Source organism: Eptatretus burgeri, chromosome 1, assembly GCF_056783735.1.
Source record: "Eptatretus burgeri isolate ZD-2024b chromosome 1, Ebu_testis_v1, whole genome shotgun sequence".
In the NCBI taxonomy this organism is placed as follows: Eukaryota; Metazoa; Chordata; class Myxini; order Myxiniformes; family Myxinidae; genus Eptatretus; species Eptatretus burgeri.
In genome coordinates, this window is record NC_140961.1 from 75,907,359 (window position 1) to 75,925,212 (window position 17,854).

Below are 17,854 nucleotides of genomic sequence, written 5' to 3' on the forward strand. Positions count from 1 at the left end.
CGGGAGGGGATTTTGCCAATGTTCTCACTGTTCTCTGGTCCCCAATGAAGAAGCTGCTACCCCTTGTGTCTCTTCTCAACAGATGTGGTTTTGGACATATGGCATGTGGTACAATCTCCTGCACTATTCGTGTTGTTCCATCATGCAAAATGCCTTGATGGTAAACACGGCACTCTACCATCCATCCATCCATTGGGACCAGACTCCGTACAGAGGGTTGGTGCTGCCGAAGCAGTCTCCTTGGCTCTTGGGCACAATCCTGGACGGGTCACCACTCTGATGCAGGATACCAGCATGCTGGTACTCATTTTGCCAACCTCGGAAGGATGACAGGCAGAGTCAACCCCACCTGGTGTTAATTCAACAGCAAAGTGGGATTTGAACTCAGGATCCTCAGATCCCAAGCCCACCACCATAACCATTAAGCCAACACCAGGCATGCACCCTACATACCAGAAAATCAATTTACGGTATGGAATACATCTATTGCAGGAATATGGTGCCACATGGTATGCCTACAGAACCACCTTTACCTGGAAGAAGTGGAATAGCCTGCAGATTTTCCCCTAGACAGCAAGAACTTAATTCTCCCTTGCTGATGATGGCCAGTGAGTGAGAAATACATCCATGGATTGATTCTCTTCCTCGGGAGCTGGGCTGGAATTGCCAAGAAATGTTTCTAAAGCCTATGTAGGCTGAATGATGCTGTGGGTAGCAGTGTAGCAGCTGACGGCTTTAAGGGGTAGGTGTGTTTGCGGCAATCACAGAATGAAACGAAAGCCGGAAGTTGCATTTTACCTTGTTTAAAGTTAAATAAAATAACATTCCAACTGTAATGTAGATTATAAAGGAAATAATATGATAGCAGTGTACATAGATTGTGGGAGAAAACACTTACAGCATGACCCTGTGGCAAGCCAACCATAGGGGAAATCTCCTGATGGAGGATGCTCGTAACTGTCTTTGTCACCATAATTGCTGCCACCATTGTCAGGTATTACATAATCCTTATCTGGATCGCATAATTCTGTTTGATCTGGGAACTCGTACCCCTCACTGTCAACATTGGTCTCATTCATGCTGTGATCATCTAACAGTTTTAAATGTCGTTGCCGAGTCATGCCTGGACTTGTTGTCAGGCGATCTTCACGACCGGAGTCGATATATTTTGTGTTCAACTCCTCCATGGGTTCATAGTATTGAGGACTTTCTTTTCCTGAAGCAACATCATCTGGAAGTTCATAACTGTCATTGTCAGAATTTTGATAGGTTTCTTTTGTTTCTTCTACTTCTTCTTCCGGTGTATCATAATCGTGTTTGTCATCACCACTTTCATTCACTCGGTTGTTATCTCGGATTTCAGGTGTTTCAATGACGCTGTTCTGGCCTTGCTCCTCATCCAATCCTCCTTCCTCCGGTTCTTCATAGTCATGTTCTACATCATCATCATCATCATGTTGCTTGGGGTTCACCATACTGTCACAATTTGGATATTCATAATCTTCAACATCACCATCAGAGTTCGTACGTCGCAGCTGCACTGTGGATTGAACAAATGCACTCAATTTTAACATTAATATATGCTTATAGTATTGTTTACAACATCCAGGAAAGATGTAGTTTACGTAACACTCACATATTTGAAGAATTCTACAAAATCCTACAAATTGCTCTTCATATAAGTCAATTCATCATTCTTGTTGAGTTGACTTATATGAGGAGCCACCATTTTGAATGTTATAAAAAATAATAAATATAGGGAACATTTCCATGTGTGCCTTATGAAAGGCAACGAAGAAAGATGACATGATAAAACAAGGGATATTGCTTACTCGTCATCTGATTTGGGTGATTTTTGTTCAGTTGGGGCCTGTGGGATATAAAAACATGCTGCTTAATGAAGAACTGAAATTATGGCAACACTCAGAGGAAATTCTGTATGGGGGAACACTGCACAAGGCTATGATTATACCTGAACTGTGTGTTCCTTGACGATTGTTTTGTGAACTTGGATCCACTGGGCTGCCCCATTCTAAAAACAGAAGAGCAGAGGTTTGGAAAATAGACAAAGCATTTTACTAATTTTAGGTTTCATGTTCTTTTCACCTTAAACACATCATTCAAATTGTTCTTTCCAATACAAACTAGAGAGTTCATAGAACACTTTACCAAACGCTGTCTTGAGAAACAAGAACATGGGAGGGTTGTACAAGCGGAAAATTTGATTGGTCGTAATGACGTAAAATGCCGTAATATTTTGTCCAAGTACTGCTAAACGGAAGTGTTTTGAAAGTGCCGCAAAGGTGATTTGTGTTCTCCAGTGTTCAAGTGTATAATTCAACTGAAATAAAACAAAGATTTTAAAGGTCACATAAAAATTTCTGGAAGTTTACCGCCGTTGATGTCTTTCACACCATCGTATTTAACACATTACATTAGTTATTCATACCTGTTTGCATCCTTCATGATGTCCGTAAAAACAGTAAGTTAACTGTTTGGAATGATTTTCAATTTTGTTTGACTGCCAGACAGGCACATGGTAAAAAAAAAAATTATCGCACACCTCTCTGTCACTCTGCGCATGCACAATTGGGACAGATTCAGAGCCAAAGTACTGTTAAACTACAAGTTCGTTTTCCAATTCATCTTGCGATTCATGTTCAAAATATAACATTAAATTTCAATCAAGTAGTTTCTGAATCATAAGCTGACAGTTGTAGACAGGATAGACAAACAGACAGATAGACAGAAGTGAACCAATTGCTTAATCCCACCTTTTGCTTCGCATGCGTAGGGTAATTTGGGAAGGCAGGATGGCAGAGTGGAACACACACTCGCTTCTGAGCCGTCTAGCCGAGGTTTGAATTTCAACCCAGCTATAAACTGTCATTCTGGTGTCTCGCAGGCAGGGTGAGGCATCAATGTGTGTGCCGTTCCTCGGATGAACACTAAACTGTGCGTCCAGTCTGCCAGCATTAGTTGGTGGATGTCACGAAGAGGAGGCGAGCCATCGCCAGCACTTTGGCCAAATTCCTGCCCTAACCTATAGGGGGCACTGCATCAGTGGCACAACTGCACCATCCTCAGAGAATGATGTGACTCGCAGTCATTTGCTGCAAAGAAGAATATATATATATATATATATATATATATATATATATATATATATATATATATATATATATATATATATATATATATTGTAAAGAACTTCACAAGTTGTTCCTTCAGGACGCACAATGCCACTGCAGTTACTGTCACTCGATGGTGAGAGATTCTGATACCCATTCAACAAATAAATTAGGAGCATCCTTTGGTGAGCAGGGGTGTGTTCCGTTAGCGATCAGCTTGCTATAGCTTCCCAAGCTTATCGTTCCATATCAACTGCTTTGCAAGTCAATCGCCTAGCCCAGGGGTCGGGAACGTTTTTGACTCAGAGAGCCATTAAAGCAAAATATTTGGAAATCTATTTCAGTGAGAGCCATATAATATATTTTAAGACTGAATTCAACTAAATGTGAGTATAATAAGCCTCTGAATTTATTCTTTTAAATAATGTTGTTATAATACTCACCATTAATGGGACTTCTGGTGCTGCATGGATTTGCTGATGGCTTTGTAGTCTGGTTGGTACTTGGTGAGGTTAAGCTTCATGCAAGCGTTGAGGCTTTCATCCGTTAGACGTGATCGTAGGTTGGACTTGATGTTTTTAAGATGTGAGAATGACTGCTCACATGCATACGTAGATCCAAACAAGGTCAATACAGCAATACTCACACGCTGCAGTGTGAGGTATGTGACAGGAAGCGCGTTCCAAGTTTTGATAATCAGCTCATCTTCGGGTTGAAGTTTTTTCATTTCTGTCCACATGTGCTTGCTCGCCAACTCTGCTTTCTGTCGTGCGATTCTTTCCAAATCTTCATTCAGTGACTTGAACTTATTCACCCACATGTCTGAGGCCTTCAGGTCAGCCACTTCTGCTTCAAAATCTCTGACGGAGACACCAGGAATGTAACTCAGGTCGGCTGTGTTCAGTGAACACTCGTTTGGATGGGTGATGAACTTAAAAAGACGAGTGTGCTCACGAAATTCTCCAAAGCGTGCTTTGAATGACTGTAGGAGACTGGATGTGAAGCCAGCTAACTGGTGAAGATCAAAGTTTTGAGTGGGCTCACTTGCTGTGCATGCATCTTTAAATTGTCTCACTTTTTCAAAATGTAGTAAACGACCTGTTTCAAGATCCATGATAAAGAGCTCCAGCTTGTTTTCAAAAGCAAACACGGCTTGTTGAAGGGATAACACTGTATTTCCAATGCCTTGCATTTTCACGTTGAGCTCGTTCAGATGTTCAGTCATATCCACGAGATAGTAAAACTTGAGGAGCCACTCAGTTTCGGCTAGCTCAGGATGCTCAATCCCTTTCATTTCAAGGAAAGTCCGGATTTCGTTCAGGCAAGCCGCAAAACGGCTAAGCACCTTCCCTCTTGACAACCAACGCACATTGCTGTGCAAAAGCAGACCGTGATAGTTATTTCCAACTTCATCCAGCAGTGTTTTAAACTGGCGAGCATTTAAGGCTCGGGCAACAATAAAGTTGATCACACGAATGACCAGCGACATCACTTCGCCAAGCTGCCCATCACACATCTGAGCACAAAGTGCCTCCTGGTGTAGAATGCAATGGAAACTTAGGATGGGTCTATTTTCATGTTCACGGAGAAGCGCCACAAATCCTTTGTTTTTCCCCACCATACACGGAGCACCATCAGTACACACTGAGATAAGTTTATCCATTCGTAGATTTTTTCTTGAGCGAACTCCATGAAAGACTTGAATAAATACTCACCTCTTGTGGACCCTTTTATTGGCAGAACAGCAAGACTTTCTTCGCGCAGTGTATCACCAGCAGCATATCTTGCAATCACACTGAACTGCGACAAATGGCTTACGTCTGTTGACTCATCCAAAGCCAGGGAAAAGAACGGCGCTGTATTTATGTCCTTCACTTGCGTTTCCTCCACTTGGTTTGCCATCATGATGGTACAATCATGAACAGTTCTTGCCGACAGAGGCATGTCTTGTATCCGTTTGATTATCTTGTCTTTGTTCGGAAGATCATCAAAAAGTTCATTGGCGACATCCAGCATGAACGTTTTTGCATACTCGCCATCTGTGAATGGTTTTCCGTCCCTCACTATTGCTAAAGATCCAGCAAAGCTGGCGGAATTATAGTCACCTTGCCGGGTCCATACGCGGAGTTGCTGCTGGCTGGCTTGTACCCTGCTCAGTAGCTCTTGGCACGCTTTCTTTCTGCTGTCTCCCACAGGGTATTTTGATGCAAAGGTAGCATGGCGCGTGTCGAAGTGCCGCTTTATATTCGACCGTTTCATCGATGCAATTTTGTCATTGCAAATTAGACACACCACAGAACCTGCTCTCTCCACAAAGGCGAATTCTTCGGCCCATTCGTCCTGAAATGTACGATACTCCTCATCTTTTTTTTCTTTTCGCCATCTTCTTCGTCGAAGGGTTAGCTTTGAGCAAATGAGAGAGAGGGAGATGTTGACCCAAGTGAGTCTGGCTGGCCTGCGCACAGGCTGACATACTCGAGAGGTGCGGCACGGCCGGCCGACTCTGGGATGCTGTCGCCTCAGCGGTGGCGCGTGATTGGTCGAGATTAATTCCGTGACGCGTCTCGGCGGCGACACCTCATTGGAGGAACCGAAATCACTACTCGCGTCGGCCGCATGACTGGACGAAACAAAAACCGCTTCAGACAATTCGGAGGTGTTTTTTCTTCTCTCCTTCTGCCAACTTCAGCCCTGCACATGAATGAAGCACGACACCATTCAAACTATAGGTAAAGCTTCTGCGAGAAATATTGGGCTTTCCAAGTTTCAAACTCCAATTTTATCTGCGAGCCAGATGCAATCATCAAAAGAGCCATACCTGGCTCACGAGCCACACGTTCCCGACCCCTGGCCTAGCCGCTCGGCAAATTGAACGAGCGATTAAAAAGGCTTGTTTTAGGCAAATAAGACAATTTTTGCATCAATAAGGTTTCTTGTGTAAAATATGTTGTTTTCCTAGAACAAGCTAAAATACAAACTATTTGATGAAAAACACACGTTTCTGTATTAGAATAGTGACCTAACACAAAAAAGGTTTAGAACAACCCAATGTGTTATTAAAAAGGCTTGTTTTAGGCAAATAAGACCATTTTTGCATGAATAAGGTTTCTTCTGTAAAATATTGTTGCGGGCTGGGGACCGGTGGCGAGAACGACCGCGAGGTGGGGGAAGTTACGTCGTCTCCCACCAGACTCCCACAATTGTAGGCCGTCGCTCATGGATAATTCCGTGAGGCGGCGGGTCGCTTAACCGACCGTAGACGCCAATATCTCAACCGCGTAGCATAGGGTCTTTTTGTCTCGAACCAATTTACCTAATTAACCACGCGGTGTCGTCTACCGGGGAACCACGCCCTCGGCACGTCTTGCTCGATCCGGGTCACTCCACCGACTGCGGTCGAGTTCCAACTACCGACTACCAACTCCGGTTCGGGTGCAGTCGAGCGGAACTGCTAAAGCCGTGCCGGCTCGGATGAGCAGATTAACGGGAACAAAGACCCGGCTAAAACTCAGATCTGAACCATGCTGGACCAATGAAAGAAAGGACGGAAACGAACTGGGAACATTTCTACAATTGTTTTATTTACAGCAAGAAGGACACAGAGCAAGCTTATCGCGGATATACAGGAGATTTACAATGATCGAAAACACTTATGCAGTTGTACTTAGCAGACGGCGCCACACACACAGAAACACACAGATGAAAATAAAACCCAGGTGAATTCCAAGGAACCTCGCAGCCAGGGAGAGAGACAAGCTGGGGTCACGGCTCAGTTGGGTATCTGCACGTTGGAGGGAGGGGGTGCTCCGTGGTGCGGCACCTGCCAATGGTCGTGCAGCTCGGCCCGCAGTCACACGCGTGGGGCTCGTGTCCGCGGAGGAACCCGAGTGGAGTCCCAGGGTAGGGATCAGGGTCGCGGACAGGACCCAGCGAGAGACCCGGTCGAGGTCGGGTGTCCTCGGTCGATATCGGAATCGACCAGACGGATCGCTCCACCAACAAAGAACAGCCATGCACCACCACCCACAGACTCGTGAAAAAGCTCTCAGTCTGTCAATCCTTCTCATACACCAAACTCAAGACTCCAGCAAAACTCCAACGAACGCCCCAGCGAATGCAAAACTGAACTGAGCCTTTTGACTGAACTCCAACGAACGCACCTCTCAGAGGGTACCTTCGTCGTCCATCGACCTCCCTCAGCAGGGCAGGGCCTTGGTCAAAACTGACGTCACCGTCCGCCCTGATTGGACAGGGCCTCCATGGGTCTGCCCCTTCTGGGCGGAGTTTCGGCGATGCCGGGAGCCTGCCCCCTCTACGCGTGACTGCACTCGCCAAAAAAAAGGTACCTCACAAAGATTTCGCCTCGGAAAGTGAGAAAAAGGTACTGTGGTTCAAATAAGAGGGGAAATAAAGATTTATTACCCGAACTAAAAAAAAAACATCGCAACGCACCCCTTCAATTTCCCACTATACAAGGAGGGTTTCTGTCTACACATATTCTTAACGGCATAACTAACTTTGGGGCACCTGTATGTTTGAATGCATATGGTTCCTAGAACCGTAACAATATGTTGTTTGCTGAGAACAAGCTAAAATACACAATTTGATGAAAAACACGCGTTTCTGTATTAGAATAGTGACCTAACACAAAAACGTGTTTAGAACAACCCAATATGTTATTAAAAAGGCTTGTTTTAGGTAAATAAGACCATTTTTGCATGAATAAGGTTTCTTGTGTGAAATATTTTGTTCTGCTTCGAACAAGATAAAATACACACTATTTGTTGAAAAACAAATGTTTTTGCATTAGAATAGTGATGAAGAACAAAAAACGGGGTCAGAACAAGATGTGTTCTTTGAGAAACGCTTTTATTCGGCAAATTAGACTGTTTTTGCATGAATTACTGTTGGTTTCTATTGCAAAATATTTTTGTTTTTCTTAGAAAACAGCTAAAATACACACTATTTCATGAAAAACGTGCGTTTCTGCATTCGAGTGGTGATTTAAAACAAAATAATTGGTCAAAACAAGCTAATGTGTTGTTAAAAATGCTTGTGTTTGGCAAATAAGGCTGTTTCTCCATGAATAAGGTTTCTTGAGTAAAATGTATTGTTTTGCTGAGAACAAGGTCAAATACTCACTATTTGAAGAAAAACTCATATTTTTGCATTAGAACAGTGATATAGAACAAAAAACAGGGTTAGAACAAAAAAAAAAACGGTCAGAACAAGCTTATGTGTTGATAAAAACATTTATTCGAGACAAATAAGACCGTTTTTGCGTGAATGAGGTTCCTTGTGTAAAATGTGTTGTTTTGCTTAGTACAAGCTAAAATACACACTATCTAATGAAAAACGTGTTTCTGCATTACAATCATGAATTAGAACAAAAAGTGGGTCAGAACAAGCTAATGTGTTCTTAAGAGAGGTGCTTTGTAATGTTAGTAAATATGGCCGCTGAAGTTGCATTCAAAATGATACGACAACCAACAAAATGGGGGAAGGGAGAAAAAGTGTGGGGAAGAGGGAGAGAGGGGTGGGAGAGAGAGAGCGTGGGAAGAGTGAAGAGGTGGAGGGGAAAGGAGATAGGAGGGAGGGGGGACGAGGAAGGGTGGAGGAGCAAGGAGGGGTGGAGAGCGAGCAGGGGTGGGGGAAGGGAAGACAGTGTGAGGTGAGAGGAAGGGAAGGCATTAATTCGCATTAGCATTATGGTATCATTGGTGGAGCATTAATTAAGATTCATATTGTTTCATCAAAACTATTCTGCATCAAATAACAGTGAAGATGGAAACAAAATAATGTCTGAAATCTCTTTTCTATAATATAAATAAATAATGCCAGGACATAAATAACACTTGGAGCCAAGCTGTCCAGAGAGAAACACCGCCCGGACGCCAAGACATAAATAACACCTGGAGCCAAGCTGTCCAGAGAGAAACACTGCCCGGACGCCAAGACATAAATAATGCCTAGAGCCAAGCTGTCCAGATAGAAACACCGCCCGGACGCCAAAACATAAATAACACCTGGAGCCAAGCTGTCCAGAGAGAAGCACCACCCAGACATGTCAAAACACAAACACCATCTGGACGCCGGGACAGAAATAACACCCGGAGCCAAGCTGTCTAGAGAGAAACACCACCCAGACATGTCCAAACACAAACACCATCTGGACGCCGGGACATAAATAACACCCGGAGCCAAGCTGTCTAGAGAGAAACACCGCTCAGACACATCCGGAGACAAACACCTCCCAGATGCATCCAGAGACAAACATCACCTGGACGTGCCTGGAGACAAACATTACCCGGACATGTCCGGAGACAAATACCGCCCGGAGGCGTCCATAAACAAACTCCCGTCCGGACATAAATACTGCTCAGACACGTTCAGAGACAAACACTGCTCGGGCACGTCGGGAGACAAACACCGTTCGGTCATAACCACCGCCCTGATATGTCCAGAGACAGAGAGACAGAGACAGAGACAGAGACAGAGACAGAGACAGAGACAGACAGAGACAGAGACAGAGACAGAGAGAGAGACAGAGACAGAGAGAGAGAGAGAGAGAGATGTGGGAGGAGGGTGCTGCACTGTTTTGGGATGGGGGAGAGCAAGGATGGGAATGAGAGAGATAGAGAGGGGGGGAGGAGAGAGATGTGGGAGGAGGGTGCTGCACTGTATTGGGATGGGGGAGAGCAGGGATGGGAAAGAAAGAGAAAGAGAAAGAGAAAGAGAAAGAGAGAACGAGAAAGAGAGAACGAGAAAGAGAGAACGAGAAAGAGAGAACGAGAAAGAGAGAAAGAGAAAGAGAGAACGAGAAAGAGAGAACGAGAAAGAGAAAGAGAAAGAGAAAGAGAGAACGAGAGAACGCGCTGGGGTTAGGAGAGTTTGCAGAGAGAATATGCTGTGCTTTATGAACAACACACACACACACACACACACACACACACACACACACACACACACACACACACACACACACACACACACACACACACACACACACACACACACACACACACACACACACACACACACCCGATATCCACAACTTTTAGCGAATCGGCAGGTTGGAGTCAGTGTGATTACAGACCACAGTATGTACTGCATACAACCCAAACCTTGAGTATCTTTCACCAAAAAACAACATTGCATTTATTTAGACATTTCAAGGATATGATCACAAACATTAATTTCTATAAACAGCTGCGTGTGATGGTTGGAAAAAAAATTTGGCTCGTAATTTAGAAAACACGTTAATACGGCAAATGGCTCGGAAGTCGGGTGTTATTTCACAACTCACTCAGAATGAATGAGGGAGCGCGGACCACTCACTCAGGATGACGGAGCACGAACCACTCACTCAGGGTGACGAAGCACGAACCACTCGCTCAGGGTGACGGAGCACGAACCACTCGCTCAGGGTGACGGAGCACGAACCACTCGCTCAGGGTGACGGAGCACGAACCACTCGCTCAGGGTGACGGAGCACAAACCACTCGCTCAGGGTGACGGAGCACGAACCACTTGCTCAGGGTGACAGAGCACGAACCACTTGCTCAGGATGACAGAGCACGAACCACTTGCTCAGGGTGACGAAGCACGAACCACTCGCTCAGGGTGACGAAGCACGAACCACTCACTCAGGGTGACGGAGCACAAACCACTCGCTCAGGGTGACAGAGCACGAACCACTCGCTCAGGGTGACAGAGCACGAACCACTTGCTCAGGGTGACAGAGCACGAACCACTTGCTCAGGGTGACAGAGCACGAACCACTTGCTCAGGGTGACGAAGCACGAACCACTCACTCAGGGTGACGAAGCACGAACCACTCACTCAGGGTGACGGAGCACAAACCACTCACTCAGGGTGACGGAGCACAAACCACTCGCTCAGGGTGACAGAGCATGAACCACTTGCTCTGAATGACATGGCGCGGCAAAAGCATCTGCAATGAGTGAACGAGTCGCTCACAATGACATAGCGCAGTACCGCTATTGACATTGGGTGTTAGGCAAGTGGCTTAAGCATTCCGATTAAATGTTTGATAAGGAATGGCTGGCCAGGCTGTCGCTGCATACCATATAGGATCCCTTCAACATTAAAGTCGATCTTCACCATGCACACAGCAGTTAATGAAATATAATGAATTTGTTTAAATAACTGCTATATCCACAACAGAGTTTCTGCTTAATGCAGAACAACCCTGGAGACATCGCAAAGTTCAATTGCCCGTGAAATAAACATTACAGAAAATCTGCCACGTCGCCCCCTCATCTGTGTACGTGTCACGTTGTACATCGGTTCAGGGTCCGTGCAAATTTTATAACTTTATTTAAAATGTCTGTTTTTAACCAGATTTGGTTTGATTCCCTGTTGAGCACTTCGTGTAACCTCCAAAAATATAGACACAGATCTGGCATACACGATGTATCGGCAGTCCCTCTGGAGGCAGGTCGTGAGGTCCAGCAGTGAACACACTAAATTATACAACTCAATGATGCCTGGTGTTAGCTTAATGGTTAGGGTGGCGGGCTTTGGATCCTCGGGTCTTGAGTTCAAATCCTGCTCAGCTGTTGAATAAATACCAGGTGGGGTTAAATCGGCCTGTCGTCCTTCCGAGGTCGGCAAAATGAGTGCCAGCATGCTGGTATACTGTGTCGGAGTGGCGAGCAGTCCAGGATTGTGTCCAATAGCCAAGGAGAGTGTTTAAGCAGCTCCAACGCTTTGCACAGTCTCGTCCTAATCTCCTCCTCCTCTCAATGACGCTAGTTAATTTTGCTACGTTCCTAAATTTTTGTTCACTCAATATAATTCTCCAAAGAGTCGAAAAAGACAAGTTTGATGGTTTGGAAATTTTACATTTTCTTGTGTATGTATGAAGAAGGAGGGAACATAGCCTTGCTTGCTAAAAGAAAATAGGTACATCGGCCTACTTTTTGGAGGTATATTGGCCGAATTATAAGACTCATTAATTTCATTAAATTATCAGTTTTCACTCCAGATTTGACACTTATTTAGTCCGGACGATATCCACTCCTCAAAACCGAAATAATATTTCGATGATATACTTTTATTAGTCCGTGAGAGTAGATCGTAGAAAATCGAATCATGTAATGCATGAAATTACTCCAAGCTACTAATTTGAAAAAAAATAAAGCAACGATGTACAAAGCGATTTGTAACTATTATGAATAGACTTTCGATAATGTGATTGAGGAAAGTGAAAAAAAAAAAAAAACTACGTTAAGAAATCATTGCGGCCTGTACCAAGTTGAGGCATGGTTGAGCAGGCCAAAAAACATGGTGGCTTCAGATCCCAGCGAGGTTACTCCTCAAGAGTGGTGGCCGATGATGCGCCTCATAAAGAATGTAATTAAATAAGGCCGTTAATTATCTTCAAAAGGGGTGTTTTAATTAATCCAAACACCCAATTTTCAGTCATGGAGTTTTCTTAGTATGCATGCAAAGTTTCAACCTGTTAGGTTTCATGGTTTTGGAGTTATGGAGGAGAGATGCTGACACACACTGACACACATTGACATTTATTAGTATAGATTAAGTCGATATGTTCATAAGGTTTGAGTCCAGCTTTTGGTTTTTTTACTCACAACTATAATTGCTCTTTGAAAATATCTCTCCAGATATCTATCTATAATTCCAGCAATCTGTGTGTGTGTCTGTGTGTCTGTGTCTGTGTGCGTGTGTGCGTGTGTGCGTGTGTGTGTGTGTGTGTGTGTGCGTGTGTGCGTGTGTGTCTGTGTGCGTGTGTGTCTGTGACCGCTGTTTCTCGACAACCACTGGTCCGATCTAATTGAAACTTGTCAGGTATATTGCTGGGGCCCTGTGGATGTGCCTTTTCAAGGTTTGATATTAATTGGACAAGTGGTTCCCAAGTTATGGCCATTTATTTACGAAACCAATGACAGGACACGTTGCTGCGTAGGCGTGGCCGATGGGGAAGAGATCCTCAGCCGCGTTCCCCATTACGGGTTACAACGTACGAACTTCCGGATAGTGATGACTTACTGAATTCTAATAATTTCTCGATTTTTTATGTGCGTTTATAAACACAATGCCCCAATCCAGTCCTCGTTTACGAGAGCGAAGGAACGGCCTGTGTGGTTGTTTGAAAGTGGTTTTTTTTGCACATACAGCCACGCAAGAGCGAAGGAACGGCCTGTGTGGTTGTTGTTTCTCGCACGTGGTGCGAAAGTTTTTATTTTTTTTGCACGTACGGCCACGCATGTACTGCCACGCACTAGTATAAATAATGCAGTGTTTTTAATCGGCAATGTAAGGACTTTAATCTCTACTTCTCAAAGGCAAAAATCTTTCTCTTCTTCTCCTCCTCTTCTCTTCTCGTTGTTTGTATGTGTTCTATGCACAGCCACATCTTTTAAATTACAAACTCCCAACTACAGGTACAATACAGGATGTTTAAAAAAGATTGATACAACTTTAATTTCCTTCCATTTCTTTGTTTTTTGACCGATACCGTTTTCCTTTTCATGGTTTGGTGGTGTTATCGTGGTATTTGTTCCCTGGGATTTGTTTTTATCTCCGTAGCTCAACTATGCCACTGACAGTGAAGCAGAATACAAAAGTGGTGGCTCTGTGGTATGAGACTAAATCGTATGTAGAAACCCACCGGAGGTTCTGCCAGGAATTCGACCTCAGAACACGTGATGGACACACAAATTGTGGCATTCAACATAATGCGAAACATTTTGAGCACAAGGGTACAGTGCACAACCAGAGCAAGGGCAACAGTGGCAGGCCAGCCTCAGTAACCAAGAGCCAAGCCAACACCATTGCCGTGTGGGATTCTGCAGTGGACAGTTTCAAGAAGTCCCACCACCGGAGCTCCTGGGAGCTCGGCATCAAACCAACATCAGTCTGGCGTATCCTCACAAAGGAACTGAAGCTTTTCCTATACATCATCTCTATTAGGCATAAACTGAGCCAAGATTACATGAGAAGGAGACTTGATATGTGCAAATGGCTCAGTGACAGGATGGATGCCAACCGCCCTGCCACACTGGATGATCTGAAACAGGAGGTGTCAGACTACCTCCAAGCAGTGCCACATGAGACCTGCAGGAAAGTTGGACAGAACTTTGGAGTCAGGATCAATGACTATCTAGCCTGGGTTCTAATTTCGCCCAAGCTATAAACTGACATTCTGGTGTTTCGCATGAAGGGAGAGGCAAAGATGTGTCTGCTTATCTCTCAAATGGATGATAAAATGGGCATCTGGTCGGCTGGCATCAGTTGGTAGACGAAAAGAAAAGAAAAAAATCCATTGGGACCACACTCTGTGCAGAGTGCTCGTGCTTCCAAAGCAGTCTACTTGGCTATTGGGCACAATCCTGGACAGGTCACCACTCTGACACAGGATATTCAAATAGCTTAATCATCCCAGCAAGCTGGAACTCATTTTGCCAACCTCAGAAGGATGACAGGCTGAGTCAACCCCACCTGGTATTAATTCAACAGCTAAGCAGGATTTAAACTCAGGACTCTTGAACCCCAAGCCCACCACCCTAACCATTAAGCAAACACCAAGTGTGTGGATGTTAAAGATCTCATTTTATCCTCCACAAAGACCAAGTGAGATCTGACCGGCACCCTGGCCAAATTCCAAATTTCTGCAACCTCAGTCAAGTATCCTACGTCAGTGGCATCTCATCCAGTATCACAACATATCAAAGACACTTTTTCGCCTCTTTACAGAGTATGGTGCACGATTTCTCTCCTGCTTATTATGATTCCAATCGTTTGCTGCCCTGTTCTTCACAGATCGGTTGTAAAACAACACATGCTTTCACAACCAATTGTGCACCATCAAAGGCAAGATATGGCTTCCTCAACAGCAATCATGAGATAATTCACACGAGGTTATATTTGCTGCTATATGCGTTTTCTTCCACATCGTGATGTAAAGTGAAAATTTCTGCAATGATCAAATGAAATTCCGTTTTTAAAGTCGCGACTACATTATCATTATCAACATATAGGAACTTGCATATGACCTTTTATTTGACACCAAATTTGTTGACTTTGGTGACCTTGTAAGGTCAAACCCGAGGTCGCCGGTTTTTACAATGATGAGAAAGTGGTCATATTGATCGCCATCGAAAAGTAGGGAAATACATATTTTTAGTTATTCTCTCTCACTTCCGGTTTTCGAGATATATCGAATAAATAAATATTATTTTTGAAAATAATTTCTCAATTGATTGATGTAACAAGCTAAATATTTATGATTTTTAGATTAATTTCAGCAAATTGTTCAATCACCTCAGAAACCGTCAGCCAGAATGAATTCATAATTGGTATGGACCCTCGTTAGGCAAGGCCCATCAAGGTTGTTCAAAGCTTTGAAAAAATTGGATTTAAAAAAACATGCCTTATGTTCATAATGGGGAAATATTGAAAGTGTTGTAAATTCGTTGTTATTGCTTTCATTCCGGGGAGGTTTGATCTCGCGCATGCACAGCTTGTCACTATTTGAAGTCACAAGGTCAAGGCAAATCTGGTGACCTTGAAAGATCAAACTCCAGGTTTTTGTTTTTTCAGAGATCATGAAGATATGACAAAGTAATTCCGGCAATTCCTTGCTGAACGAGCAATTTCATTTTGTTACTTACGAAATCTAAAGATTTCGTAAGTATATTGATGACTTCCGTCCTCTGTTTGTGTGTTTGTTTGTTTGTGTGTGTGTTTGGGTGTTTGTTTGTACGCACAATAACTCGAGAACAGAAGAAGCTACCAATGTCAAATTACACCACGTGATTCAGGAGTGTGATGGCTAGCGCTGATTAGATTTTGGTCAAAATCGGTCAAAGGTCAAGGTCACAGTGAGGTCAAACATAATTCCGTAAATTCATGTGGAGACATGGAGTATTTTTGCTTCGGTCGACGTTACCAGTTCGTTTTCACTTTGATTTTAAATTTGTCTTCGGTTCTTGCGATCGCTTAGGACGCTTAACACTCGGCTGTCGAAATTCTGGTAAAAATCAGATATTTTGGAGACGTTTTAAGATTGTATAAAAAAATATTTCACTCACCGCATCACGGCTCATCACGTGGTGCAGCGCGCTCGAGCAGACGCGTCGTTGAGTCATGTAATGGTTTTCCGTGTGCGCGCTGACAGTGTTTTCGATAAAGATGGTGTTTAAAAGTCATTTTTTATCCCAATAAAGGTTATCGTCGCATGCCTGACTCGCTAAACCGTCGGATTATGTAAAGATTGTTGGTGGATGGCCGAATATTACGGTTTTGTGACTTTGATAAAATAATATTAAATAATTGTGTGGAGAAATGGAGATTTTTGCTTCGGTCGACGTTACGATTTTTGATGGTTTGGTACAGAATCATCATAGAAACTTCTGGTTTGCATCGCTACCTTCTCTAGAGACAGCTTTTATTAGACAAGGTCAGAGGTCAAGTTGAGGATTTCGTAAGTACCAGTCTATGACTGCTTGTTTGTTTGTTTGTGTGCAGGATATCTCAATAAATTGTGAACGGATCCAGATGAAATTTTATGGACAGGTTGGGTGTGTGACCAGGAAGAATTGATTAGATTTTGGTGAAGATCCGGATCCGGATCCAGCTACTATAATTTTTAAAGTCATTCTTCACCATTGAGAGATCGGGCTAAACTAATATATATCACGATATCTCAAAAAGTTGTGGACGGATTCGGATGAAACTTGGTGGACAGATTGGGTGTGTGACAAGGACAGATTGATTCGATTTTGGTGAAGATCTGGATATGACAATTATTTAATCTTTACACTGATTATTCACCGTTGAGAGATCGGGCCAAAAACGATATAGTGTTGTGGGTGGTGGTTCGGTGGTGATAAACGACCATTTGGTGGAGCAGTGGAGTCGTCTCCCACCGAACACCCGGAATTTAGGTCGTGACTCTCGGATAAGTCTGAGAGTTCACAAGTCCCGAAGCGGACAGTGGTCGGCAATATTTCTACGGCATGGGGTAGGGTTAATTGCCTAATTTCAATATACCTCAGTACCCACGTCGTCCAACTACCGGGGAAAACCACACCCTCGGCCCACTCTGTCCGGACCGAGTCGCAGGTACCGACTCGGATCTGGCGTAACCTGGCGGAGTTACCAGAGCCGCGCCGGTCCCAATGAACAATCCACGGCACGAACAGCCCCACCAATTCGCAACACGCATCATGCTATGCCAATGGAGGAAAGCATAGAAAACGAGCTGGTACATTTAACACGGGGATTTATTTATAATGGGGTAGGGGAGCACACAGAGCAGAGTTATCCGAATAAAAGGCAGGCAATGTAAAATGAGCAAAGAAAAAGCACTTAACAATTCTACTCACAGGACGGCGACACACACACACACACACACACACACACACACACACACACACACACACACACACACACACACACACACACACACACACACACACACACACACACACACACACACACACACACACACACACACACACGCACACACACACACACGAAATGGACCTCGTGGGTCTATTTTCGGTAGAGCCGGGTACCTCCCCGCCTCGTCCGGTTTCACCGGACCCGCACTTGTGGAGCTCGGAGTCCATGACGAGAATGGGGATCCCAGCTCGAGCGCTCCAACGCAAAACACCACGGTGGGACTTGAACCCACGACCCAGACCAAGCCGCACTCACCATCAAGACCACAA

The 17,854-nt window shown here is 44.1% G+C and overlaps 1 protein-coding gene across 6 annotated transcripts in view; it reads right to left on the reverse strand.

Moving 5' to 3' along the window:
* The window catches only part of LOC147034779 (uncharacterized), a 160,129-nt gene that overhangs the window by 26,065 nt on the left and 116,210 nt on the right, over nt 1-17,854 (reverse strand). For all 6 annotated transcript variants that reach the window (XM_085888870.1, XM_085888853.1, XM_085888860.1 and 3 more), the window contains 3 exons: nt 1,973-2,032; nt 1,833-1,870; nt 899-1,540 (listed from right to left, as the gene is read on the reverse strand). In XM_085888870.1, coding sequence (XP_085744996.1) covers nt 899-1,540; nt 1,833-1,870; nt 1,973-2,032 — 740 coding nt within the window. The remainder of the gene's footprint in view (nt 1-898; nt 1,541-1,832; nt 1,871-1,972; nt 2,033-17,854) is intronic.